This window comes from Zea mays, chromosome 3 (assembly GCF_902167145.1).
Source record: "Zea mays cultivar B73 chromosome 3, Zm-B73-REFERENCE-NAM-5.0, whole genome shotgun sequence".
Lineage (NCBI taxonomy): Eukaryota > Viridiplantae > Streptophyta > Magnoliopsida > Poales > Poaceae > Zea > Zea mays.
In genome coordinates, this window is record NC_050098.1 from 25,410,640 (window position 1) to 25,437,922 (window position 27,283).

At 42.9% G+C, this 27,283-nt stretch overlaps 1 protein-coding gene across 6 annotated transcripts; it reads right to left on the bottom strand.

Moving 5' to 3' along the window:
• Positions 1-636: 636 nt before the first annotated feature.
• LOC100381825 (ARM repeat superfamily protein) lies at positions 637-19,483 on the bottom strand. 6 transcript variants are annotated; one of them, XM_008674876.4, is made up of 21 exons: positions 19,091-19,460; positions 18,791-18,855; positions 14,128-14,334; positions 13,736-13,810; positions 13,542-13,657; positions 13,140-13,254; positions 12,905-13,033; positions 12,458-12,505; positions 11,855-12,054; positions 11,564-11,760; positions 11,137-11,429; positions 10,887-11,036; positions 10,375-10,809; positions 10,125-10,274; positions 9,584-9,656; positions 3,203-3,330; positions 2,456-2,653; positions 2,225-2,359; positions 2,005-2,130; positions 1,751-1,897; positions 637-1,266 (listed from the first exon to the last, which is right to left on the bottom strand). In XM_008674876.4, the coding sequence occupies exons 3-21, from the start codon at positions 14,266-14,268 to the stop codon at positions 1,117-1,119; spliced, it is 3,006 nt and encodes a 1,001-aa protein (XP_008673098.1). In that variant the 5' UTR covers positions 14,269-14,334; positions 18,791-18,855; positions 19,091-19,460; the 3' UTR covers positions 637-1,116. The 6 variants fall into 6 exon arrangements, with proteins under 6 accessions (XP_008673098.1, XP_020405426.1, XP_008673100.1 ...); XM_020549837.2 differs by having other exon boundaries at positions 11,137-11,448; positions 11,874-12,054; positions 19,091-19,173; XM_008674878.4 differs by lacking the exon at positions 18,791-18,855 and having other exon boundaries at positions 11,137-11,424; positions 11,874-12,054; positions 19,091-19,483.
• Between the last annotated feature and the right edge of the window lie 7,800 nt (positions 19,484-27,283).

Sequence of the window (27,283 nt, forward strand, 5' to 3'; positions counted from 1 at the left end):
TTAATTCTCTATCACATCATTCATCACAAGATAATGATGAGCACAAAAGCATGAGAAAAAGGTGGTTCTATCAAAAAAATGAAATAAGCTAAATGATGCACCACCTATATGGCTCCTAATTATGTGCCAACTATATGATTTATGCTATGAAATTATAGTAACTGGTTTTAGTTTAGTAATCATTCAGTAGTCTATTCGTTAGCTATTCGTTAATTGTAGCTTGTTGGAAATATAAAAAATGAATCGTAGTCTTAAAGAAAACAAATTAGCGTAGACTGCTAATACGACGCGACAACACGCTAAGTGTGTTCGTTAGATGCCTGTAGCCAGTGTATTGTGTACCAATCATTGTATTGTATAGATGTGTATTTTTTTAATCTCACAGATTAATCATTGATTATTGTATATAGGGTTCAAAAGCCGAAATTTTTGTCTGACACCAATTGATTGAAAGGCCAAGATAAGAGAGTTTTAGATGAGTAGTGTATGCTATAGGAATTTTTTGAGCATACCAAAGATTGTTATCCTAATGTCTCTATTGCATATTAAATCTTATTTATTGAGTCTGTAATTGTTTCATTTACCAAAAAAAACTTTTAAAACTAAATTTACTGAAAAACTATTTGAGATCAATAATTATGTGTTTATAAGTTTCCATATAAAAGTATATATATTATACATATAGACATATATACACACTCATGGATATAGAAGGGGCTTCAATAGTAACTTTCGCTCCGGCCTCAAAAATGCCAGAATCAACCATGTATTTCCCATGGTAGACGAACCATTTAAGGTTAGTTTGAGAGCCACAAAACCGGAGGGGTTAAAGGGGCTAAAATCTCCTTATTCAATTTTGAATAAGAAATGGATTTTAACTCCTCCAACCCCCTCTGATATTTTAGCTCTCAACTAGCCTTTACAAACGAGGGAACAATTTACATATGATGGAAATGATGCCATCTGGCACGCACACATGGGCTCATCTGGGTTGGCCCGACGGACATCAGTTTGTAGGGCACCTATTTTGGCATGCATGAGCTGGAACCGCCAATTTTTAGGAGTCCACTGAACACATTCATAGTTATAAAGGTCCGCGTACCAGAAGAGATCATCTTAGCACCCAGACGTTGCAAGGAACCGGTCATAGGGACACAGCACTGGCAGCTTACAGGAATTGAGGTGCCATTGTTCATCAGCTGTGCAGAGAAACGTATATGCTTGAGGATCCTGCTGAGATGACTTCTCGATGGATGATTCACCATCCTGAAAGTTAAGAACCTTGTGAGCACATGCACAATATAAGGGTGCAGATAGAGAAAGAACTGCATGGTGTCACTAACTTTTATTATGCCTAAATAAAGAGAAAGAAACATTTAGGGGTTGTTTGGTTTGGTGCCTAAGACGCCACAATGTGCCAAACTTTTCTGCCTAACCTTAGTTCTTCAATTCGAGCGCCTAAGGTTAGGCAGATTGTGGCGCCTTAGGTAGGAAACCAAACATGCCTTTAGTTTCCTCCTGCGGTGAATCTCAATATCTCATTTCAAATTTACCTATCAGATAGAACATCAAAACTGCAACTTTTAAGAAAGGAAATGCAAAAGAAAAATAAATGCCAGCTATATCTAAAGAAAAATTGCTTCCGTCACTTTGTGACACTGCAAAATGTACTCAGTTCACTAATGTGCAACTGTCAATGATAAACTACTGGCAGCTGTGTGGACAGCTCAAGCTGCTCACGATCTCTAACCTTTTTTTCACGAACACTCATGCAGATAGATAGCTTTTGCTGCTTCCCAATCAGAAGTGCTTCACATTGGTTGGCTACCTCCTTGAAAGGCAAATCCTGGTCTGTTGAAACTGACATCCTTCCAACATGCTGAGATGTTTCCAAAACCTATACATAAAATATAAGTCTTCTTAGAATTTATTAACTTCTATTAAAAATGCTCTTTTTCCAGAGCATTTTGAACAATGTAGAAGAACCAGGAGATAAGTAGATACCGAATTAAGAAGCCGGTCAACATCAAGAACGCTGTTACATGGCAGATGTCGCAAGTGAGGTTCTACTAAGCTGTCAGATGCTTCAACGAGAGTATCATCTTCAAAAACAAATCCGAATGGAATAACCTGCAGAAGTGCCATCATAGTAATATAAGAACAAACTGATAAAATTTCACAGGTGTTTCGTTGTTCCTTATCTATCACGAACAAGACCGATCACCTCCATAGATTTGTGGTGCAGTTTTCCATTTTGTGCTGCAGATTTCGAAGGTGTTTCAGTAAAATGAGATCCCAGACAAATGTCATCTGCTGAAAATTCCTCAATCAGCTGTTTTCTAATAGTAGACAATTCTGACTGCAGAGTGAATAACATCAGAGCATTATCAAATAAGCAAGTAAAAGGTTCACAGCATGAGGAATAGCATATATAGCATAATCTTTTGTGCAGTACCTCTGACAGATCTTCCAAGCTATCAAGTATAAGAGACACTGATGTTTCTTTTGACTGATGTTCATTCATGTCAATGTTCGAGAGTGATTTCAGAGCTTGATCGTCATCTTCTTTTGAACCATAGAGTTTGCAAGACTGAGCAGCACTATCAAGAGCCTGCAATCTACAGTCTTCTATTAAACAAAGAAATGGATCAACCTGCAACAAGGCGCATAGAAAATAATCGATGAAATATATATTCATATTTCTTGGATCAATGATCCAATGCTGCTGAACAGCTCAATAGAGATCAATTTATAACAGAACATGTAAGCAGTAGATTGAATAGTTCTGTACTGGATTTCAATGAAAGAAGTGCAACAATTGACTCAATAACTTCTAAAGTCAGAGCTAAGAAAAACAAGCCAGTCTGGCCCAATTAGGGATGCCCTGGCAGATCCAATAAGAACTTCAGTATGGGCCTTACATCCTGAGACCCCGAACATGAAATCTCAGGCCTAATAGCAAAAGGAGAGCTTTGCAGGCCCAGGCCTGATAGCAAAAGGAGAGCTTTGATGGTCCAGAGCCTGGGATCTGTCAGTTTGGATTAGGATTTGAGTGTTCAGTGTACTGTTTTTGGGAATGCCTCATACATGTCTTTATATGGATATACAGTGCCAGAATTTACTGTGAGCTTTTGTCAACTGTACAGATCACATACATTACTTCACCAAATACTAATGAAGCAAGGAACTGTGTTTCACTTACTGTACTTTCTGTCAACACATGCTTCACAACTGGAATGAGCGCTGGAACGTTGAAAGCTTTCGAGAAAAACACAAGCATTGAAGTTGCCAAAGTAAAAAGAGAGCGCCTGCGTGAAGGTGGAAGAAAACCTGCAGAGCATGTCCATAGAATTAAATTATCAATAAATATATACAAATATTAAAGTGAAAGAAACATCCATGTGGAAAAATATTTGGCAGAAACATAGTTGCCGAGGTGTTTCTAAGTTCCTTAGTTCCCAAGTATTGTGACTTGTGAGGAAATCTATGAAAAAGGCAATTGCTAAGTGCTAAGTACTTTGATTCTGAGTTGCCATTGAAGCGCAACATGCTAGCAACTGCTGAAGTGTATAAGTGGATTGTCTACCTTCTCCTAATAATTTAAGCTTTTGGGTTAAATTGGTCAATGTGTCCACTCTAACATGGTATCAAAGTCATAGCTCTCGAGTTCAAATCCTGACAGAGGCTTTATTTGTGCCTCCGCCCATCTATTTCCATGTTTGTACCTTTCTCTCGGGCTGCACGTGAGTGGGAGTGTTAAAGTGTATAAGTGGATTACCTACCTTCTTCTAATAGTTTAAGTTTTTGGGTTGAATTGGTTAGTGCTGTCCTCTCTAACAGCAACATCCTATTTGAATAAGTATCACAGCCACCATGTGAAACTTTAGGCACAATCTTACATGAAGGAACGTTTATTTCAACTGCCAAATTAAACTGTCATAGTTATAACAAGCAATCTGAAACTGTGAATTGGTGTACTCCGTCATCTTGTTTTGGGTGAGTCACCTGGGCAATTGTGTTTGCCGTATTTTTTGCCGGTTTTCCTTAATTAACAGTGCAGTTGTATGGTTTTTGGGCCCAGTTCACCTTATAAAATAGGTTAGTTTTTTTTAAGTGAACTGCAGGAGATCCCTACCATTTTTTAAGGTTCTTCGATAAAATAAACTGAAATTTCAGCTAATGTGGGTATAATTGTGCAGGATCATTTTTTCTCTTTTAATACAATGATATGCAGCTCTCCTGCATATTCGAGAGAGAGAAGAGAAAAAAAGATGATTATATAATTCAGACCATGATGAACCAGTCAAGCACAGCATCGCTGGCTTTAGAACACCAACCATCAAAAGAGAACCCTCCTGCTGGGGACATAGGCTCTAAAGCCCAAGTTTTTTGCAGCAGCCCAAACCAAAAATGCCGGATGAAAACGCAAGGCACCAACAGATGAAACAGATGCTTTGCACCAACAGCACCCACATAGCACCTTACTATACGACAGCCCTCACCAATGATTTCAAGTCGTCCGACTAATTGCGATTAATTGCGATTAGTCAGGCTGGTCGGTAATTAGTACACGATTTGCTGGACGACTCGACCAGACAACCTAGTCGTCCTGGTCGTCCGACTAATCGTCGACTAGGGCGACTAGTCGTCCGACTTATGTGTCCTGGTCGTCCCGGCTAGGGTTTAGTTATTGGGCCTTTTTAGCCCATCTACAGTCACTGCACGTCTCCTCTCCTATTCTAACCTACCAACCAACAGTCTCTGGCTCTCTGCATGTCTCCTCTCCTCTCTTGCACCGCCCCTGCAGTCCTGGACTTTGATTGCCGACGGCTACACCGGCGGGCGGCGGCTACAGCACCCTGCGTCCCTGCCCCTTCTCCTGGAGCCCTGCAGCCTGCTGCACTACTGCAGTCTCTAATTTATATAATGTATACATGTATATTTATATATATACCTATATAAGTATAGCTACTAGTGTAGAACGACCAGGGACCGACTAGGGGTCGACTAGTCGCCCTAGTCGTCGCCTAATCGCGACTAGTCGCCTGGTCGGTCCCAGGGTTCGACCAGGCGACTTGAAATCATTGGCCCTCACAACTCTATTAATATCAGGAAATCGAGTTAAAGACAATCTTGTCAATGCAATTTTTTTATTAAGCAGTCTATGGACTTTCATGACTCATCCCTATCGTGTCTTGATCTGCATAGTCTTTTATGAGAAAGGAAAATCAGAACTGTTTGGGCCAATGAACTAAATCTGTCCGGCAGCCATCGAGCCCAAATGTTTAAAGTCTTCATCAAGGTAGGTTACTCAAACCACTATTGAAGTCTCCCCGTCAAGGCAAGCTATGTTCCTTTTAAATACTATTCCTCATTTATGTTTGCTTTCCACAATAGACACAACTTTTATTTCCGAGGCTCAGGTTATTCTCTGTTGCCAGTAGATATGTTCTCTACTCCGACATGATCAGTGAATCATGTCACTACTATCTCCATATACACAGCATGGGAAACAAAGTTAGTTACTACTATATATTGTTTGAATACAAGTGAATTGCCCACCTCTCTGCATCAGCTTAAGTTTTTTGTCAGCTTAAACATTTGGGTTGAATTGGTTGGTGCATGCAACTCAATATACATGATGCATGAAACCCCCAGATCCTGCCACTTTGATCATTATTTAGATTGCAGTGCTCTGGTGGATTTCATGAACTCATATGAAACACATCAAGTTATATGTGCCTCTAAGACCAACTCCAGCAGGACTGGCTATCCCACTCCGTATCCCTTTTTTACACGGTCGCAGGCACTGTTTCGCTCTCCAGCAGTCTCCGCATCCCTCTCCGCAAAACGCACGGCCTGTACCTGCACTCCCCATTTCCACGCTTTCTCTCTCCTCTCCGCAGCTCTCTGCGTGCGCGCGCGCCTGCTGGCGGGCCCCAGGTGTCATAGACTGCATGCGGAGTGGGATGGGGAGTGTTGCTGGAAACGGAGACGGATACGGAGAGGAGAGAGAATGTGTTGGCCGCGCGTTTTAGGGATACGGAGAGGGAGTCTGCTGGAGTTGGTCTAATGAGTATAAAAAATATTTTCAATTATTTGTACTGCATTGAAACTCCGCCTTTGTTGTCTCAGCATATGTTGGTGCAGCATAGCTTGGTCCCAAGTCCAGGTACAAGGAGGAGGGTTGTGTTAGGCGTGGCAAGCCAGCTATAAAAACTTAGCCACTCAAAATGGAGATACACTCAATAGAAAACCATTGACGTGTAACCCTCTTAGCGACGCGCCATATAGGAACCCGGGTATGGTGTTAAATGGGCAAGGGCCGGGACGCCACCCCCTTGGTGGCGCGTCGTGTCGTGATCTGGATGCGGTGTCAAGTGAGCAAGGATTGGGTCGTCGCTTCCTTAGTGGCGCGCTACATCGGCGCTCGGGTGTAGTGACAAATGTGCAAGGGTCTTCGCATCTGTCTCAACGGGTGCGAGGGGTAAGGAAGCTAGTTGAGCCGACTAGGATCCGTGTAGGTAGCTGGAACGTAGGGTCCCTTACAGGTAAGCTAAGAGAGTTAGTCGATGCAGCGAGAAGGAGGCGTGTTAGTATCCTATGTATCCAGGAGACAAAATTGAAAGGGCAAAAAGCGAAAGAGGTGGAGAACATTGGTTTCAAACTATGGTACTCAGGAACAATGGCAAACAAAAATGGAGTAGGTATCCTGATTGATAAGACCATCAAGGATGGAGTTGTGGACGTCAAAAGGCAGGGAGATAGGATTATCCTAGTCAAACTAGTTTTGGGGGATGTAATCTTAACATTATAAGTGCTTATGCCCCTCAGGTTGGTCTCAGTGAGAGCGAGAAGAGGAAGTTCTAGGAAGACTTAGATGGCATGGTTAGAACGGTACCCACCAATGAGAAGCTTTTCATAAGAGGAGATCTCAATGGTCATGTAGATTCAACAAATGTAGGTTATGAGCTGGATCATGGAGGTTTCGGGTATGGTAGTAAGAATCAAGGAGAGGATATTTTGGACTTTGTTGTAGCCTACAACCTAGTGATAGCCAACACTTTCTTCAGAAAGAGATTCTCATTTGGTGACTTTTAGCAGTGGCCATCGTTTGAGCCAGATCGACTTCGTGCTCACAAGGAGAGAAGATAAACAAGCTTGTTTGGATTGTAAGGTGATACCTGGAGAGAGTGTTATGCCCCAACATAATCTTGTGGTGGCTAACTTCTGTTTTCGGATCAGTACCCATAGGGTTAAACAAGCCAAAATTGCGAGGACGAAGTGGTGGAAACTCAAAGGGGAGACATCCGAAGTTTTTAGGGAAAGTTTTTGTGGAGGGCGCTTGGTCCGAAGAAGATGCAAACATCATGTGAGTGAAGATGGCAACTTGTATTAGGAAGGTGGCGTCAGAGGTGTTTGGAGTGACCAAAGGGAGCAACGATGAATCTAAGGATACTTGGTGGTGGACCGAGGATGTTCAAAAGGCAATAAAGGAGAAGAAAGAATGTTATAGGAGCTTGTTCCATGACAGGAGCGCGGTCAACATAGAAAGGTATAAGATGGCAAAGAAGGCTGCAAAGCGAGCTGTGAGTAAGGCAAAGGGTCGAGCCTATGATGATCTTTACCGAAGACTAAGTACAAAGGAAGGGGAGAAAGATGTCTATAAGATAGCTAGGATTCGGAAAAGGAAGACGAGGGACCTCAACCAAGTTAAATGCATTAAGGATGAGATGGATCAACTCTTGGTGAAAGTACAAGACATCAAACAGAGGTGGCAGAGGTATTTTAACAATCTTTTCAATGGTGAGAATGGGACTATAGTTATCCAGTTGGATGACTCCTTCGATGATTTAAATAGATGCTTTGTACGCGGAATCCAAGAATCAGAAGTCAAAGAAGCTTTAAAGAGGATGAAAGGGGGCAAGGCGATGGGCCCAGATTGTATCCCAATAGAGGTGTGGAAATGCCTTGGGTATATTGCTATCGTTTGGCTAACCAAGTTGTTCAACCATATTTTTCGATCAAATAGTATGCCCGATGAGTGGAGGAGTACATTAGTACCAATCTTCAAGAATAAGGGAGATATTCAAAGTTATACTAACTATCGAGAGATTAAGCTCATGAGCCACACTATGAAGCTATGGGAGAGAGTTATTGAGCATCGCCTGAGAGGAATGACGTATATCACCATGAACCAATTTGATTCATGCCCGGAAGATCAACCACGGAAGCAATTTTTCTTAATAAGGCAGGTCATGGAGCGATATAAGGAGCAGAAAAAGGACTTGCACATGGTTTTTATCGACTTGGAAAAGGCCTACGATAAAATACCTAGGAATCTCATGTGGCGGGCATTGGATAAGCATAAAGTCCCAACAAAGTATGTTACGCTCATCAAGGACATGTATGACAAGGTTGTGACTAGTGTCCGAACAACTGATGGTGATACAAATATTTTCCCGATTAACATAGGACTACATCAAGGTTCAGCTTTGAGCCCTTATCTATTTGCCTTAGTGATAGATGAGGTCACGAGGGATATACAAGGAGATATCTCTTGGTGCAGGCTTTTCGTTGATGATGCAGTTCTAGTAGATGAAAGCCGGGAAAGAGTAAATAGAAAGCTAGAGTTATGGCGTCAGACCCTAAAGTCAAAAGGATTTAGAATTAGCAGGACCAAAACCTAGTATATGAGATATGACTTTGGTACTACAATTAGTGAGGATGGAGATGTAAGTTTGGGAGGTCAGGTAGTACCAAAGGACACCATCCGTTATTTGGGATCGATGCTACAGAGAGATGGTGATATTGATGAAGATGTTAGCCATAGAATCAAAACGGGGTGGATGAAATGGCGTTAAGCATCAGGAGTCCTATGCAACAAAAGAGTGCCACAGAAGTTGAAGGCAAGTTCTACAGGACAGCGATTAGGCATGCTATGTTATATGGGGCTGAGTGTTGGCCTACTAAGAGGCGACATATCCAACAACTAAGTGTCGCAGAGATACGTATGTTGCGTTGGATATGTGGGCACACAAGATTGGACCGAGTGAGAAACGATGACATACAAGATCGGCTAGGAGTAGCGCCAATTGAAGAAAAGCTTATTCAACACCGGTTGAGATGGTTTGGGCATGTCCACCGGAGACCCCCAGAGGCACCGGTGCATAGAGGTATCATAGGACGGGACAATAATGTGAAGAGAGGTAGAGGTCGACCAAACTTGATATGGGAGAAGGCAATCAAAAGGAACTTGAAGGAATGGAATATCCCAATGGAGTTGTGTTTGGATAGAAGTGTTTGGAAAGAAGCTATCCACGTGCCCGAACCGTGATTTAGGCCTTTGCTCTCAAAAGCTTTTCCCCTCCCCTTTCTCTCTCTTTCTCCTGTTGGTGACATCTTGTTGCGTTTCAACTCTAGCCTACCCCAACTTGCTTGGGACTAAAAGGCTATGTTGATGTATTTGTACTGAATTGAATGTCCTCCATGACAGAAGGCAACCAAACAACCACGTAGCTAAAGATGCTAAAAGAGCTATACTGACTCAATAGATAATGAACTGTATAAGAGAGAAATGTACCTGCTTGTAACGAAACACTTCTTAATGAAAAAGCAAGCTGAAAGCTACCAACCAAAACGTCGGCACCTGAGCCCTGCGGTAAGAATAGGTTAGCTACGAACTAAAGTACTAAACAAATCAAATCAGAGGGGGCAGTGGCAAGGGAGGGAAACAAGGAACTATGTCAGGTTAAGATTGCAGTTGCATGTGTTCACCCTCAATCAACAATCTAGTAAATCATACAAATGAGATAAAAATTGTTGACTTTAGTCCTTGAAAGAGAATTGATTATGATGTAATTGGCAGTGCAATAAATCCAACATCTTATGGATAGCGCTATAATAGTTTTAGTTCGCTTTGCCTTTGAGTAACAGATTCCTGTATTTAGTCATGGATCTTTGTAAATGGTGTTGAATGTGAAAAGTAAAATGGATTCCCAATACCAAGTAATAAATTACGCAATAATGTTTACAGCATTATGACCTTGTCTCATAGCAACAAAGAGTAAAGTCAAATACACACCATTGTTTCAGATATAAAGCAGAGTAATGTGCCATCTCACCTTGGCTCTAGAAAACAATAGCATCAAGCTGTAAGTATGAGAAATTGCTTCATAATTCCGTGGAACATTTTCAGGTGACAGTGCCTGAGTCCATAACGAGGAAAGAAGAAGATTTGCCTGACGAACACTGAGCATAAGGGTGACAGCATCCTGCATGTAATTAAATGATACCTTTTATTCTAATGAGAAAGGAAATATCACAGTTACTAGAGGATCCTATTAGCGACAAAAAGGAAAATCTAACATGGACCTTTTCCTGATTTGGAGTTTGTTCACTCAAAGTACTTGCATCTGTGGAAGAGGGAAGAGAAATATCTTTTGTACTAGCCATCCTTTGAATAGTCTGTGACTTGAATAGTTTTGCATCATTTGCGCTGATCTCATCTGCATCCTCACTGATGGGTAGTAGCTTTGTATTATCATGGAGCGGACTTTCACGAAATGAAAGCATGTCTCTTTTAAGTTTCCCAAACAAAGCAGCAGAAGATGAAAACACTGATGTTGTTCTAGATAATGTCCTTCGGAGATCAATCTTCCTTGTCCGTGAAGTGTCTGAAAATGAGCACGGAGCGACAGCAGAGGGAACAAGAACAACAGAGAAAATCCGATGTGCTCCTAAATGTGTCCCACAGTCCGGATAGACCATTGCTAAAAGCAGTTGGTGAAACAATGCCTCAGGAAATGCCTACAATGTGTAGTATGTCACCTAAAGATCTGGTATAGTTAGTAGAGGATGCAGAAAAATATCGTTAACCAACTTACTTTGCTCTGATGTGACAAGTTTGGCAATGATGCAACTATTTGAGCAGTACGATATGCTGCAAAGATAGTAGACCGTGCAACAATCATAGAACTTGAAATGTTTTCCAGCACTACAGCTAATGTATCAAGGATAGGTCCAGCATCACCGACCTGAAGAGGATAAAAATAATCGAACAAATTATCCATAGACTGCAGCTGTAGAGCTATAAATGAAAAAATACACCCTTAAAATATATTTAGAAAAAATGACCTTTCTAGACAATTGAACAAGACATTCATCTACAGCTTTCCCATATCTGCTATTCCATTTGACCATGTTGTCTCCAGGACCTGCATCGCTGGCCAAGGATTGCATGCTTTTACCCATATGCCTGACCATATCACTTATTGAAGCCATTAGTGCTGTAGAAGACTGAGCTTTGGAGTGCCCAGCAAGGCGTGAAGTAACTTCAATGATATCTAGATTCATATCTGGTTGTTTCAATACATTCTTGTGTTCAAGATGCTTGACTAACATAGACAACAATATATGAGCATTCTGTCCTGGCATGCAATGATGAATCTGTCAGAATAAGCAATGGTTGAAGACAAGAACGCCTATAGAGATTATATAAATATCACAGATAAGTGCAAAATGTATATGAATCAAATAAGAAGATTGAGGAAACAATGAATACCAGATTTCTCCATGACAATCTGCATATCCAGTAGGACACACAGTGCAAATCCTTTAGAAGGTGACCACAGATTGTTATTATCAAAATAACGAAATATAACTTCCAGAACTCGTCGCACTGTTGTTGCTTCCCTGGATATTCTAGCAAGGTTATGTAGACAAATCCCTGACCAAAAATTTGGACTTGTTGATTCTTCTCTGTGACAAAATGATTTAGAAGAGAAAATATATTAGATAAATCTGATACAGTATAAAACTTTACAAGTATTCCATATGCCTGAACTTTATTTACATTGTCAAACTTAATTCACCGTGAACAGTTCTAATAACTTTCCATGAAGGAACCCTTGTCAAAATGGTAACAGCAGGAGGTTCATGACCTTCAGCTTTGAGCACTTCATCCACCCACTGAATTCGTCTATCCTCAATAGCGGCATCATTATCAGCATTTGCATATGGGCTCTCATAATTTTCCAGAACTGCAGAAACAACCTGTGAAATCATTGAACAGCAGTGGCTAAGAATAGAGGAGCAGTGGTAACTATAATGACACAACATTCTACACTTCCAGGCTTCCTGCTCTATGATGCCAGAAGGGATTGATATTACAAGTTAATAACCAAAGGGAATGGCCAAATGCTTCAGCTTGCGTGATTTGGACAAAATTTACAGGGCTACGAACCACAAAGGATATGTCCAAGCTAGGCCACCATAAGGTATCCTATCTAGAACTCTAGATCTATTTACAACATGAAATACTGGAAATTACTATGGGTTACTGAATTATTCAGAATCACCAAACATAAAGGCTTTGGTTGGGCTAACAAGTGTTTACTTCACTTCTTACCAAAATCAACTAAGCAGCTTAAAGGGGGAGGCAAAATAACACACTTACATTATCAAGCTCTGCAGACATATGGGAATGCTCACCCATAAACCAAATCTGCAAGCACACAAATCAACATTAGGCATTACAATTCTGGGAAAACAGAAAAAATGCAAATGTAGCAGCACGAAAAATGAAATGATATTTTTTGTTTAACTTTGTTGGAACATTATTGACCTTTTTATAAGAGGAAGGGGGGTTGAGATCCAAAGGATTTAGTTCAAGTTTGACAAAAAGAATCCTCCTCTTTCAAGCAGGTCCACGATCACTGCTTGATAGAAGGGATTGAATTGATTACCTTGAATAGATGGTGCATGAGAAAGAAAGAATATTTTAAAAATATCACATTATACTATGAATTTCTCCTATCAATGAAAATACAAATGCAGGACAAGCTAATCTTGAACCAAACAGCTGCACACCAAGGCCACATGGCATAACAAGAGAAACAAATACCATAGATGAAAGAGCTTGTAGCCCAGCTGCATGAAGAATGCATATCTTCTCCTTTTCACCCATCTCTTGGGCCAGATGACATAGTTTAGGAATCTGGTTTTCTAAATTGAACATGTAAGTACTGTCAACCTACAATGAGAAGTTAATATTCCACGAGTCAAAACAGTCTAAAAAGAGACCATTAAAACATGGTGCATCCATTTTGCAAATTGATGCTACAAGAATGTTTAAATACCTGATTATTTATAAAGTCAAAAAGTGTTTGACATGCCAATTTCCGCAAGTCATCCTGTCTATTTTGCTCCAATAATGTCTCTACAATTGTTAGCAAGCTGTTGGCAAAAAGTGGCCTGCAAAGCAATGGTTTCACTCATTACAGTACAAATTTCATTTATCGATGCAACACTTTCTTATTAAAGCTCCAGTACAAATGAGTAAAAACATGTTTCCTATAAGAAAAATAAGTATTTTTTTGCTCCAATTACAAATTCAAATGTTGTCAGAAAAAAATAATGATCATTGAAGAAAAATAATAAATGGATGTTGAAGATAGTAAATTCCAATGGTTTGAAACTAGAAACCCATGACATATGCAAAGGAGAAAATGCAGCTATGTTTATAAGTAGAAAAAACTTACAATTGCTCCTGACAAGAACATATCACCTTTCGATAGATTGCAATAACAACTTTCACTGAACCATAGCGCTCAGCCCTTAATTCCTTGTAGCACTTTTGCTCTAAGTAAAATGTAATCTGTAACGGAAACAGTTTTCGTTATTGAACTCATGTTACACATAAAACTATACGGGCAAGGCATAAAAAGAAATAAACCTTTGGAACACGCATAGGATTCCTTGAAATATATTCGCACAGTTTCCCTATCTTGCGATCATTTGGTTCTTCATCCTGAAAAGAAGAATAAGGACTTTTGTAGATAGTGCTCACATTGTAGAGAGTTGCCAAAACAAAGGTTCTTATAGTTATGTGTCCATTATTGAAAATATAGTGAAAACATAAATTTTACAATAATCATCTCCACGTCTACAACAAATACTTTTGTGGAGGTCGAATGTGTTACGGAAGGAGCTAAATATAAACAATAAGTGTAATGGAGAATCTCAAACCATGCAACATTATATTATGCCTGATACAGAGTAATGATAGGTAGGCTATAGAAATAGTAGATATGACCAGAAGTTTTGAGCATCTGTAAAAGATGTGACCTGTGTCCGAGGGAAGATTTCTGCAAGCAATTTCTTGTAGCGCTTGACCGGATGGCGGGACCTCGTCCGCAGTGACGGGCAAATGAAGCAGAGCCTCTCGCATGCTGACAACACCTCCCTTGAGACCACGCCCATCGACATAAGGGTTCTTAGGCTTCACCAGTGCTCCTCCGCACAACATATGGGCCACTCCACTTGTACCAAACCCTGATAAATAAGAAAGTTCTAAGTCAAATCACAGCCCATGGTCCATGGATCAATCACAATTTTCAAGCATGTCCCAACGAGCAAACAAACTAAATCGATGCCATCTACTGCATTGCAGCATTTGCAACATGCCAAACGCTCCTCAATCAACCACTATCGCTCATTGCCAAGCGCTAATTTCACGACCCACTTGACAAACCACTACTGCGGTCAAAGCAACAGTACCAATCAAAGATCGGATTGCACGTGGGCATCATAGGGAGCGGTCACCACCATGCAGTCCGCACCCGCAGGAAAGGAAAGAATAAGATTGAGATGAGCTGGGATAAGGCTAGAGAATAAGATTGAGATGAGAGAATTGTGGAGAGTTGGTTAGCAGCAGATAAGTCCAAGAAAGTAGGAGTTAGTTGAGAGTTTGTAGGAGAAGTTGGTTACCCATAGGGCTATTTATAAGCCGCATGGCAGCAGGGAATAAATCAAGCAAGATCATTATCAAACCAATCTCTCTCTCTCAAGCGCCTAGGGCTGCTACCCATGGTTTTTAAAGCGGTAAGGCGCTCCAAGGCGTTGGACCACCGCCTAGACGCCTAGGCGGCGCCTAGGCGACGCCTAGGCGAGGTAGGCGGGCAAGGCGCCTAGGCGTCAGACCACCGCCCGGACGCCTAGGCGTCGCCTAGGCGACGCCTAGGCGACGCCTTAAAAACAGTGCTGCTACCCTAGAACCAAGCCTGCGGCAGAGGGGTATAACCTCGCCGGAGTAGACAGCTATCTCCATGGACCGAAGGTCCATGACACCTGGTATCAGCTCCAGGTTATCCTCACCACCACCAGCCGCCGCAACGTCCTCCCACCCGCCCTCTCCAACTCCAGATGTATTCACTCGGCTCGAAGAGAGTTTTGGCCGTTTCGCAGAGAAGTGGGATCAGTTCGTTGTGATGTTCCACCGCTACAAGGAGAAGACAGAGAAGGAACTCCAAGCAGCGGTGCGGCTTCAGGTGGCAGCGCGAGGGTTCCTGGCACGCCGCCAGGTACAGTCCCTTCGTGGGGAGAAGCACCTTGTTGTGGCCTCCAGGGCCACCACATGGCCGTCATCACATGAGCAGGCCGTGGTGCGCCTGCAAGCCGCAGTGCGCGGCTTCCTTGTTAGGCGGGCGGTGCGGAAGCTGCACTTGCTGATCAGCTCATCGCTGCACCAACTCGCAGCCTGCGCGCCCAACCACCAGGTCTCGTCTATACTTTTTGAACCCCCTGCATAAGTCGAGATCTGGGTATGCAGCCCCCCTGCACGGCCAAAGAGGGTCGTCTCCATCATTCGGGCAACTGCCTTGGTGCTGGACAGACCCGACATAAGAACGGGCTGGTTCCTCCTTCACCTTTCATCCAACGTGAAGTCCGCAGTTCAGCTCTTTCCTTGGGATCCAGGAGGACAGGAGGACATAGCTGCAGTTCAAATTTATATTTTAGTTCCACAATTATTTTGTATTTTCGTCTTAAATAATAAAGGTAAGCCGAGATGTAAAAGGCTTAACCTTAAGTCGTGTCAAGTAAGTCTATGGCAGCTCGAGGACGAGTTGGTCCTCAAGGGAGGGGGAGATGTCATGGGCATCATAGGGAGCGGTCACCACCATGCAGTCTGCACCCGTAGGAAAGGAAAGAATAAGATTGAGATGAGCTGGGATAAGGCTAGAGAATAAGATTGAGATGAGAGAATTGTGGAGAGTTGGTTAGCAGCATATAAGTCCAAGAAAGTACGAGTTAGTTGAGAGTTTGTAGGAGAAGTTGGTTAGCCATAGGGCTATTTATAAACCGCATGGCAGCAGGGAATAAATCAAGCAAGACCATTATCAAACCAATCTCTCTCTCTTGCAATGACCCTCTCAAGCGCCTAGGGTTGCTACCCTAGAACCAAGCCTGCGGCAGAGGGGTATAACCTCGCCGGAGAAGACAGCTATCCCCATGGATCGAAGGTCCATGACAACGTCCAGCACTGACCAGCCACACAAGTCCATCTAATGCTTACTACAAAGTGATTTGGTCCATTTGATCACTGATGCATATTTGCAAATTGCAATTGATCCATTCTAAATAATTTAGCTAAAAATGCCCTCTATATGAGGGCTACTTGCTTACTTCTACTGTTTTACAGTGTCCTGTTGTGCTTCTGCACGTTTCAGATCCTCAGTAGTCCCCTGAAGAAATATGCAATACAAAATCATATTCTTACGTATTATAAATGGCAAGAAGCATTTGATAGTGCTGCTGCTACTAAACATGTGGTCAGAACAAATTAAGATGCATCAGCTTCACTGGTACCAACTCTTGCACCTGCAGCCTATCTATTCGCTGTTTCTGTGATACGGCAGAACCCAGAATCGGTCAGCAGAGTGTGTGCTTATGAGACAGCAGTGTGTGATATTATTTGTTTCCAAAAAGAGACCACGGATGAGAAGGAACAAATACTTGTAATAGTTCGCAAGTCAGCACCACTGATAAATGACCACACCTTGTACAGAAAATTTTATCAGTAATTCTCGTTTGTTCATAACCTATCAGCTATAAGCCAAGCTTCTCATCCTGGTGGTGCAGATCAGCAAAAGTAGTCCCTAAAGGGATGAGAAAAGGGCTAAAATCCCTGATAATCCTCACGATGTGGGAACTATGGAAGCATCGGGATGATTGTGTTATCAATGGGGCTAGGCCCAAAGAGAGGACTGTCCTGCAGTCCATCTCAAATGAAGGCAAACTATGGTGTATGGCTGGGGCTTCGGGGCTTAGAGAACTATTAGACGGGCCACGGCTGCCTCTCTAATCTGTTGTTAGTCTTTCTCTTTTCTGCAGTTGGGTGGATTGTCTCTGCCTCTCTGGCCTCTATAGGCTTTTCACTATGGGCGGGTTTCCACTGGCCGCTTTAGGCTAGTGACCCCGCTTTTATGTACTACCTTTTCTTCCTTCTGATGAATGGCACGCAAGCCTTTTGCGGGTTCAAAAAAATATTCAGTTTTGGGTCCAAAATATATTAACAAAATTAAAAGCCAACAGTAGTCCAAGGATGCGTTTGGTTCAGCTGTGAGCTGTAAAAAAAATGTTATGAGTTGTCCGCTGTAAAAAACTAAAGGTCATTTGGTTCAAACTGTTGTGTTGTTTAACTACATCTCTTAATCAATGTATCTAATTAAAAAATTGATTTCACATTTGTGTTCCTAATTTTTTTACAAATAAAATTAGACACCACTTGCTATATATTTTTATTTCATTTATTCTAACAATTAATTATTTTTAGTCCCATTTTATTTTCTATTTGCCAATTGCCATATCTCTTCTTTGAATTAATAATTCATTTTTACAATTCCAGTTTTTATATTTTCTAAAAAATATTTTTTTATTTCATTTATTATAATATTTAATTATTTTTTATCTCATTTAAATTCCTATTTGTCATATCTCTTTATTAATATATCAAACTTAGATAAGCAGCAAAAAGCAAGGTCCAAGCTGCTTTTAAATTTGTACTATAAAAAAACTGGTTTTTCAAGTACTACTAGAAAAGCTAAACCCCTTTAGTTCAGCTTCTGTTTTTTTAAAGTAGAAGCAAGTTCAAAAAACTGAACAAAACACACCATAAAAAACTTAAGATAGCCTCGAGCATTGCATAAGAAGATTTTCTCACACGGTTCGAAAAAACACTCGAACCCTTGCCCCACTCAGTGGTACCGTAGCACATGTAAGAATGATCATGACTGGGGCCGGACCTTAGACTTGTACTGTGGCATACAAACGGGGGCACTTTTTTAACCTCAAACTGAAAATTCACTCAACGGGAAGTCAAAATCAGGACTTGAGGAATGCTACTCAAGCCATCCAACCACTCAGCTAGATGCCCTACTCTGACTAATCACTGCTACCAGATTAAAAGGATATGAATTAGCTTCAAAAAGTTTCTGCAACTGCAAGGCCACTGCTACAGAGCTTCCTTCAGAAAGAAAACCACAAATTATGTTTTCTTTACATGCGCAGAAGCCAGAATATTAGAACATGAAACAGATACGCACAGTTCAGAACAATAACTGCAATACCAGCCAGGCACGAAGCGGCTTGCCAATTCCTCTACAACTGGCCTTAGAGGCAGCTCTATAAAGTATGAGAAAACTATTAAGTGCTGTCCAAAAAGTTCATTTGGTGTACTTGGCAATATGTAATGAGCAAATGGTATTATGAGTCATCTAGTTTCCTAATTGAATAAATATTACCCTGAACTTTCGGGACTACAGGTGATATTGAACCTTGAACTCATTTGAATAGACAATTTCTAGGGCATTACTTTTTTCTCTCGAGTTGCGCATCAATATAATAAGAAGAAAAGGTGGGTCCAACGTAGACCAGTACAGGACACTTATATTATTAATGAAAAAGGTACACATTTTTTTTAACGAACGGTGAGATTGGCAGCAACACTCACAATTCTTGCTTGCAATGATAGTGTCCAGGTCTGCATCATCTTGAAATCTTCAACCGGATTATTTCCTAGGTCCTTTCAAAATGTTAATCAAATCCTAATATCATTCCACACCTATTTGCATCTGTATTGCTATACTATCCTGAGAGTCCAACCAAATCAGATCCTAAATCTTGAAAAACAATTGAACTGCTATTCATACAAAGCAACCAAACGTCCAGAATGTAGCGACTTGAGTATTGTACACATCTTGCGGGCAAAACATATAAACCAATTAACAGATGCAAGCTAGGTCGCCCGTACCTGCAAAAGAAGTAGCTTAGGCGTCGCAAGGGGAGCACCACGGCGGTGGCGTCCGCCACGTTGTGGCATTCCCTCACCGTGACGCCAGAGATGAAACTGCCTTTAGCCCTTCACGACATACCACGTGCTCCACATCACCGTTGTGGATGGCCAGATGACGGGAGATACGGCGGCCGCGGTGAGCGCGGGGCCGAAGGCTGGACGAGCGGAGCAGCCGAGGCGTGGGGCCGCAGGATGGAGGAGCCGAGGTGCTCGGGCGGAGGGTGGAGGCCATGCAGTGGAGGAACGGAAGACGGCGGATGAGCGGACGAGCGGAGGAGGCGGAGCTGGGGTCGGCCGCGCGGGTTACGGGGCGGCGGCGGGACTATGCTATTTTGGCGCTCGCGTTGTGTTCGTGTGTTTCCTTCCTGTACAAATTCCATCGAATTCCAAGCTATACTAGAAAATTAGACGCACTATATATGCCCTACACATAAAATAAGCAATATATGATAGTTTTTTCCACGAACAATGAAACCACAAATGATAATAAATTCAAGGCACATGATATTTTAGCGTAAGTGAGAATAGTATTAATCCTTCGACTATGCAACCAGTATACTACGATAACTTATATACAAAATATGTATTATATTTTTATGAAAAAAATATTTCATAATCAATTTGTGATCCTAGCCATACATAAATTTTGTTATTTTAATCTAGTCGTTTCACCAATACATTGCAACCATCAGTATCATGCAGTCTTCGATATATGCCACGATTTGTATGGTCTTATCATTGGAGAGCACGTTCCACACATGCCGGAAGAAATTCTCTCGTACATCGTTAGTCATCAGACACGCACCACCATACGCTCTTGCTTAAACAAAAAGGTAAGTGTGTGTGTTTGCGAAGAGAATTAAAGTCAGACCCACACAAAAGCTACCCTGACGATGGCGAGGATGACGAACTGGTCACTGTTGTCGATCCTCCTCTGCGTCACCTCCAGCGCCAAGATGACGTCACGATTCTCGATATAGTAGTCGTCAAACGCGCACGACATGACGAGTACCGATGACTCTTGGTTGGGCTGCCAAACGAAGTGCACCCCGGGCTCATCAGTGAGGTAGTACACTTGGTCGTTGCATCACCGGATGCATTACTCCACTACATACATCATGTTCGAGGACACTCACACAACGTCAGCATCGTCCCAATGCACAAGAATTCATGTCCGGTCAGTAGCGACTTACGTAGCAAGTTGGGCTTTAGGTGGACGATGAGCTGGATGGCGTGATGGCATCGTCGTCGGATGCGGTGTCCAGAACAACCCAACAGTCGTCGACGTTGGCGACAACCATGAGGCCCCCCTCTTAACGATGGACAGCGCGGTGCAGCTGCTCTGGACCGCGTCCAAACAGTGGCTTCGTGGGAGCTTGTCGTACACAGCGACGCATGCGACCACGTAGGACTGCTTCTAGAGGTCGAACTGACAGTCGCCAAGCTTCTTCTCGTCATCGATGAGCGACGCCAACGCGAGTGCCTCCTGCTGATGGTGTTTGTTCGGAGTTTTAAGTAAGAAACATGGATTAATGTTTGTCGTTGGTTTATGAAAATGACTCACTATTCTGATCCATGGAAAAAATATTACGAAGAAAAAAGATCACACATGCAAAAAGAGAAATTAAGTATAATACATTATTCAAACAAAAAATTGCATACAAAGTTCTTCTTTAAATAATATTACCTCCATCCAAAAATATAATTCAAGAATCTCGATGATACTTATCTACTACTACGCATTGTGCAAGGGTAGCAAGTGAGTTTGGTGAGAGATGTAGTAGATGTGTTTTCTATCATAGATGTAGACATAAACACACATGTGGTGTAGCGGTAGCTACTCTTGGCCTTTGCTTGAGAGGTCACGGGTTCAAATCCCCTTGAGGACATGTGTGTTTTTTTAATTTTAGCTAGACGTGGGATGTACCCACGAGGGAATGGGAATGGGCTTTGCGGGGAGGGAGGAATGAGAAAGACAGAACAGAATATGGGAATGAGAAACGCAGAACAAGAAATGAGAATGGTGGCAGAACACGGAATGGTCGACTACCCTTGCAGCCTTAATAAGTAGTAGAGATATTGCAATTCTGCTTGTGGGCACAGGTATCTCGAGGTTTTATACCCGATGACACCTAAGAGAAAGGGTATGGACAAAAAATCGCCCACGTAGGACACAGACATAAAATCTCGCTTGCACTTAATGCCTGCTACCAGTATAATTCTACGGGTCCATGTCATTAAAATATCAGCCTAAACGTCGTCCCTAAACCCCTATCCTCATTCCTTGATTCCTCAATCCTCCTCTCCTGTCCAGGGTGATCGGCGGCAACAACAGGGCACGTCGCCGACAAGCACCCACTGGCCACCAGGTTCATCGGCGTCGCCCCTTCTCCAGTTATCCACTCTCTCGCTTTCTGCAGTGCGAAACAGACACCCATTGCTGGCTTCCTCTTCCTCTGTGGCAGTGGCACGTCGGGACTCCCCCACTCGGTTGCCTAGCAATGATGAGGACTCCTTGGCCCCTTGCCCATCCGCCCCTACCTAGGCACTAGCCAGTCCTACCTTGTCGCTCCATAGTCCTCCACCTAGCCCTGACTCGTTGGTCCTCGTTTCCTATATCTGCCCCTCACCTCAGCCCTCGCTGCGAGTCTATGACGCTGTGATATCCTGGCCCTAGTGGGATGGTGATATCCTGGCCCAAGGCTTAATAGAATTAATAGAGTATCCATATCAACAAGGTGCATCTTTTTTTCGGAAGCCAATCTCAAAAGAACCTCCAAGTTAGGTGTGCTTGGCTTAGAGCAATTTGGTATGGGTGACCGACTGAGAAGTTTTCTCGGGTGCGCATAAGTGAGGACAAAGTGTGCACAGAAAGACTCGTGTTGGTCTGTAGGGACAATATATGATCCTAGAGAGCAGCCAGGAGTAAGTACCGCCAGTCCGGGAGTGGACGGGGTGTTACAAGTGGTATCAGAGCCAACCCTCACGGTTTCACGGGCGTATGTGGGTTAGGGGTTAGGGTATATGGCGCATGGCGCATGGCGCATGTGGGCCCAGATTGGTCACATGGCATGGCAAGGTGATGAGGACATCACTTCTATACATACAATGAATGGACCGATAACACGATCTCGTGCACGACAACTAAATCTCCAGGTACGTTCCACCCTAGTCAATTGTGTTTCAGAGCTTACGCTCGGGGCCATGGATGTTTTGATGATTAGGTACCTTGGAGAGGACTAGCAAGGACTTGGGAAAGGCCAAGGTGTTGAGGAGGAGCAGCAAGGGCGGCCACAACAGGAAGGAGATCAAGCCTAACTCGGCTGCGACTCCATCTCGGGTTCCAGGACCAGTCTACACTAAAATGGACACCTAGGATGCATCCGGACTCCGATTGCGACGGACTTGATATAGTTGGAAAGATAAGGAGATTATCTAACCAACCCAACTGGTTCCACCTTAAAATTCATCCGGAGTCAACGGGAATCGTCGAAACAATTCAGCGTTCAGATTCTGTTTTGATGCTGCGACACCGTCTGTTGGGCCGTTGGGCCGTATATCGCGTTGAAGCCCATTAGGGGCGAGTCCAGGGGTCACACACGCCCTAATACTCTATTTATTCAGCAGCCTCCGCGACATTAGGTTTTGGGTTTTGCTTAGATCAATTCTATCATCGAACAGTGTCGCCGTCATCGGTTTGTGAGACCCCATCCCGTAATCAATACAATTTTGGTTGCGTTTTCTTTCCTGTTCTTGCTTGTGTTCTTGATTGCGCTTGCAGGGATAAGCCTTCGTGGCAAGGTGATTCGTGTGTCACGGGTCATAACCAACGGAGCCGTGGTGTAGTGATTGCGAGGAACCGTTCGCTCGGAGCCTTAGATCATCAACGTCGAGATCTCCACTCAATCAAGTTATCGTATCTCACGAAAGATCGGGTCGCATCTACTATCACAAGGCATATGACGACACTAGACACACAGATGTGGCCAAGAGGGAGGTTCTTGGATTGAGGTTGACCGACGAGGACGTCGGTCTTCTAAGGGGGTGGATTGTGATATCCTGGCCCTAGTGGGATGGTGATATCCTGGCCTAAGGCTTAATAGAATTAATAGAGTACTCATATCAACAAGGTGCATCTTCTTTTTCGGAAGTCTATCTCAAAAGAACCTCCAATTTAAATGTGCTTGGGTTAGAGTAATTCGGGATGGGTGATCGACCGGAAAAATTTCTCGGGTGCGCATAAGTGAGGACAAAGTGCGCAGAAAAGACTTGTGTTGGTCTGTGGGATAATATATGATCCTAGAGAGCTGCCAGGAGTAAGTATCGCTGGTCCAGGAGTGTACGTGGGTGTTACATACACGGTCGCACAAGAGAGTAGCGCTTAGGCACCAACGGGGCATGGGGTGATGGGTTGTCCGAATATCCATGGGTACGAGCACGAGCGAGGAATTTTACCCATAATCCCTTCTGGGGATAGGCAAAGAGTAGAGGTGTGGTTATGCTATCAGGCGGGTAAATGGCTTACTCGCACCTTACCCAACCTGCTGCCAACCCTACCTATAATGTCGATCCAAAATCTCTACTACATTTAAGTGGGAATAATATTTCGTATGTCGTGCCTACCCCTGCCTGTGCCGCGTTCATTGCTTTGTAGCCCCCTGAGAGCACCTAGAGGGGGGGGGGTGAATAGGTGATCCTGTAAAACTTAAAACTTAACACCACAAACTTGATTAAGAGTTAGATCAATGAAATCAAGTGAGTGGAGAGGAGAACTCTTGTGTAGCACAATAGACACAATAAGGACAAGCACAATAGACACGAGGATTTATCCCGTGGTTCGGCCAAGTACAAAACTTGCCTACTCCACGTTGTGGCGTCCCAACGGACGAGAGTTGCACTCAACTCCTCTCAAGTGATCCAATTATCAACTTGAATACCACGGTGTTCTTCTTTAATTTTCTCTTTCCCGTTTGCGAGGAATCTCCACAACTTGGAGTCTCTCGCCCTTACAATAAGAATCAAAATGAAGCACTAGAGTAAGAGAGGGAAGCAACACACCCAAATCCATAGCAAATACGCACACACAAGATCAAGACTTGAGCTCAAAACAATATCTCGAGGTTTTCACTAGAACGGAGCTCAAATCACTAAGAATGTCGAACAAGTGCGCAAGAATGAAGTGTGAATGATCAACAATGCTCAAAGGTTGCTTTGTGTACTCCTCCATGCGCCTAGGGGTCCCTTTTATAGCCCCAAGGCAGCTAGGAGCCGTTGAGAGCATTCCAGGAAGGCAATTCTTGCCTTCTGTCGCCTGGCGCACCGGACAGTCCGGTGCACCACCGGACACTGTCCGGTGCAGATTTCTTTCCTTCTTTGGCGAAGCCGACCGTTGGAGTTTCAGAGCCGTTGGTGCACCGGACACACTGTCCGGTGCACACCGGACAATCTGGTGCCCCTTCTGACCGTTGGCTCTTGCCACGCGTCGCGCGTGGATTATGCGGCCGACCGTTGGCCCGGCCGACTGTTGGCTCACCGGACAGTTTGGTGCACCACCGGACAGTCCGGTGATTTATAGACGTACGCCGTTAATTTCTTCCCGAGAGCAGCCAGTTGACAGACGCCGGCCTGGCGCACCGGACACTGTCCGGTGCACCACCGGACAGTCCGGTGCACCCAGACCGAGCTGTCTTTGGCTGAACAAAGCCATCTCTTTTCCAACTTGATTTCTCCTGTTTCCAGCACTTAGACACAATACATTAGTCTCCAAAATAATGTACTAAGTCTTAGAAACATACCTTTACACTTGATTTGCACTTTGCCCACCATTTGGTATAGTTTAACACTTAAGCACTTGTGTTGGACACTAGATCACCAAAACACTTAGAAATGGCCCAAGGGCACATTTCCCTTTCAATCTCCCCCTTTTTGGTGATTTATGCCAACACAATAAAAAGCAACTAAAAGAAGTGCAACATCAAGGCAAATGAAAACTCAAATTTGTTTTGATTCAAATTTGGAATATTTGGATCATTCTTTGCCACCACTCGGTTTGTTTTTGCAAATCAACCTCAATTTCCTATCTCTAGGTTAAACACACTTGTTGAGACATAAAGAGAGTTGTTCCAAGAGAAATTGATCAAAGATTTCAAAAACTCCCCCTTTTTCCCATAATCAAACCTTCTCCCCACAAGAGACCAATGTTTTGACAATAGAGACAGTAAGAGATTTTTGACAAACCAAAAGCTCTATTCTAACATTTTCAAAATTCTCAGGTGGTAGCTGATCCATTTATTGCTTTGGCCTTATTTTCTCCCCCTTCGGCATCAAGCACCAAAACAGGATCAATCTTGGCCTTTTAACCCCATTGCCTCACCAAAATCTTCAACTAAGAGTAAAAAGGCAATAAGAGTACAAGGATGAACTTGGAATCAGTTACTCTTTCATTGGAGTGCAGTGGAAGTCTTGCATGGTCCAAGTCCACCTTTTCCCTTTCAAATCTCCTTTGAGACTAAATTAAGCAAACTCAAGCACACAGTTAGCCTCAAAGGGTCAAGTTTTAGCACATCTCCCCCTAAATATGTGCATCACTTGCAAATGGACCTGTGAGGTCCGGGGAGTGCTTGTACAACTTGAGCACCATAAATAAACAACAAAATGCATTAAGGAACATGATCAAGGCATAAAACACATGTATGCTAAAAATCAATCCAGGTTCCGCGAATCTAAGACATTTAGCTCACTACGCAGCTTGCAAAAGGTCGACTCATCTAGAGGCTTGGTAAAGATATCGGCTAGCTGGTTCTCGGTGCTAATATAAAACACTTCGATATCTCCCTTTTGCTGGTGATCTCTCAAGAAGTGATGTCGGATGTCTATGTGCTTTGTGCGGCTGTGTTCAATAGGATTATCCGCCATGCGGATAGCACTCTCATTATCACATAGGAGTGGGACTTTGCTCAGATTGTAGCCAAAGTCCCTGAGGGTTTGCCTCATCCAAAGTAGTTGCGTGCAACACTGTCCTGTGGCAATGTACTCGGCCTCAGCGGTGGATAGGGCAACAGAAGTTTGTTTCTTAGAACTCCACGACACCAGGGACCTTCCTAAGAATTGGCACGTCCCCGATGTGCTCTTCCTATCGACCTTACATCCAGCATAGTCAGAGTCTGAATATCCAATTAAGTCAAAGGTAGATGTTGGGGACTCGTTCTCAAATGCTATGAGTTAAGAACAAGACAACATAAAATGTTAAATGTTAATGCTCTTCGTCCGCTGAAGCATTATTCCTTTAAGGATTTAATGAACTTCGGATGAAGGTTAAGGATAATATAATTACGAAGGTTGAATCTTCGTAATTGAATTCTAGTAGATTATATAAAATAATATGAAATACGAAGCATCAAAGACAAATAAATTATAAATGAACAACATCACTTTCATATTATATCAACTTAATGTATTCAAATATTAAATACATTTATACCTCAGCCTTGGCAAAGATTAATTCCCGAATAATGCGATTGCAAAATACAGGAATGTGTGAACAGTAAAGGAATACTGTTCACTATTTATAGGCACAGGACACAGCCTGTGAGGAATTACAATCATGCCCCTCATAAAAGTTTACAACAACGACTCAAACACTTACGGACTAAAAGGTCATTCTACTTTTAAGTCGGTTTGTAATTCTGAAGCTTCATGAGCAGCAACCTTCGGCATCACGTGCAGACAGCTTCAGCCAAAGCTGTTTCTTTCTGCAGGACCTTCGGCGACGAAGCATGGTCCCAACAGTAGCCCCTTCGCGGTGCTAGATCGTTTTTCGTAACGAGCTTGATCCGTGAAAAAAAAGTCTCTTAGGCTTCAGGAAGCCGAAGGTCCGAAAAACACCTTCTCTGAGCTCGTTGTCGAGAAACGATTCAACTTCCAAGTGCGTAGCGGTCCCACCCTGCAGGGTTACTATTTGATCTCTGCGGTCCACCGCGCAGTGGGTGTGAGCAGCTGTTTGCCCGGTGTAAAAATCCCGGCGATTCACCTTTTTACCTGCAGTACTATATAAACAGACGGGTAGGTGTGAAGTTACCACAACATTCATTGCTATTGCACTGTTTTGCTGCAAATTTTTTTAACCATAGCCGAAGCTTGACTCTCGCAATC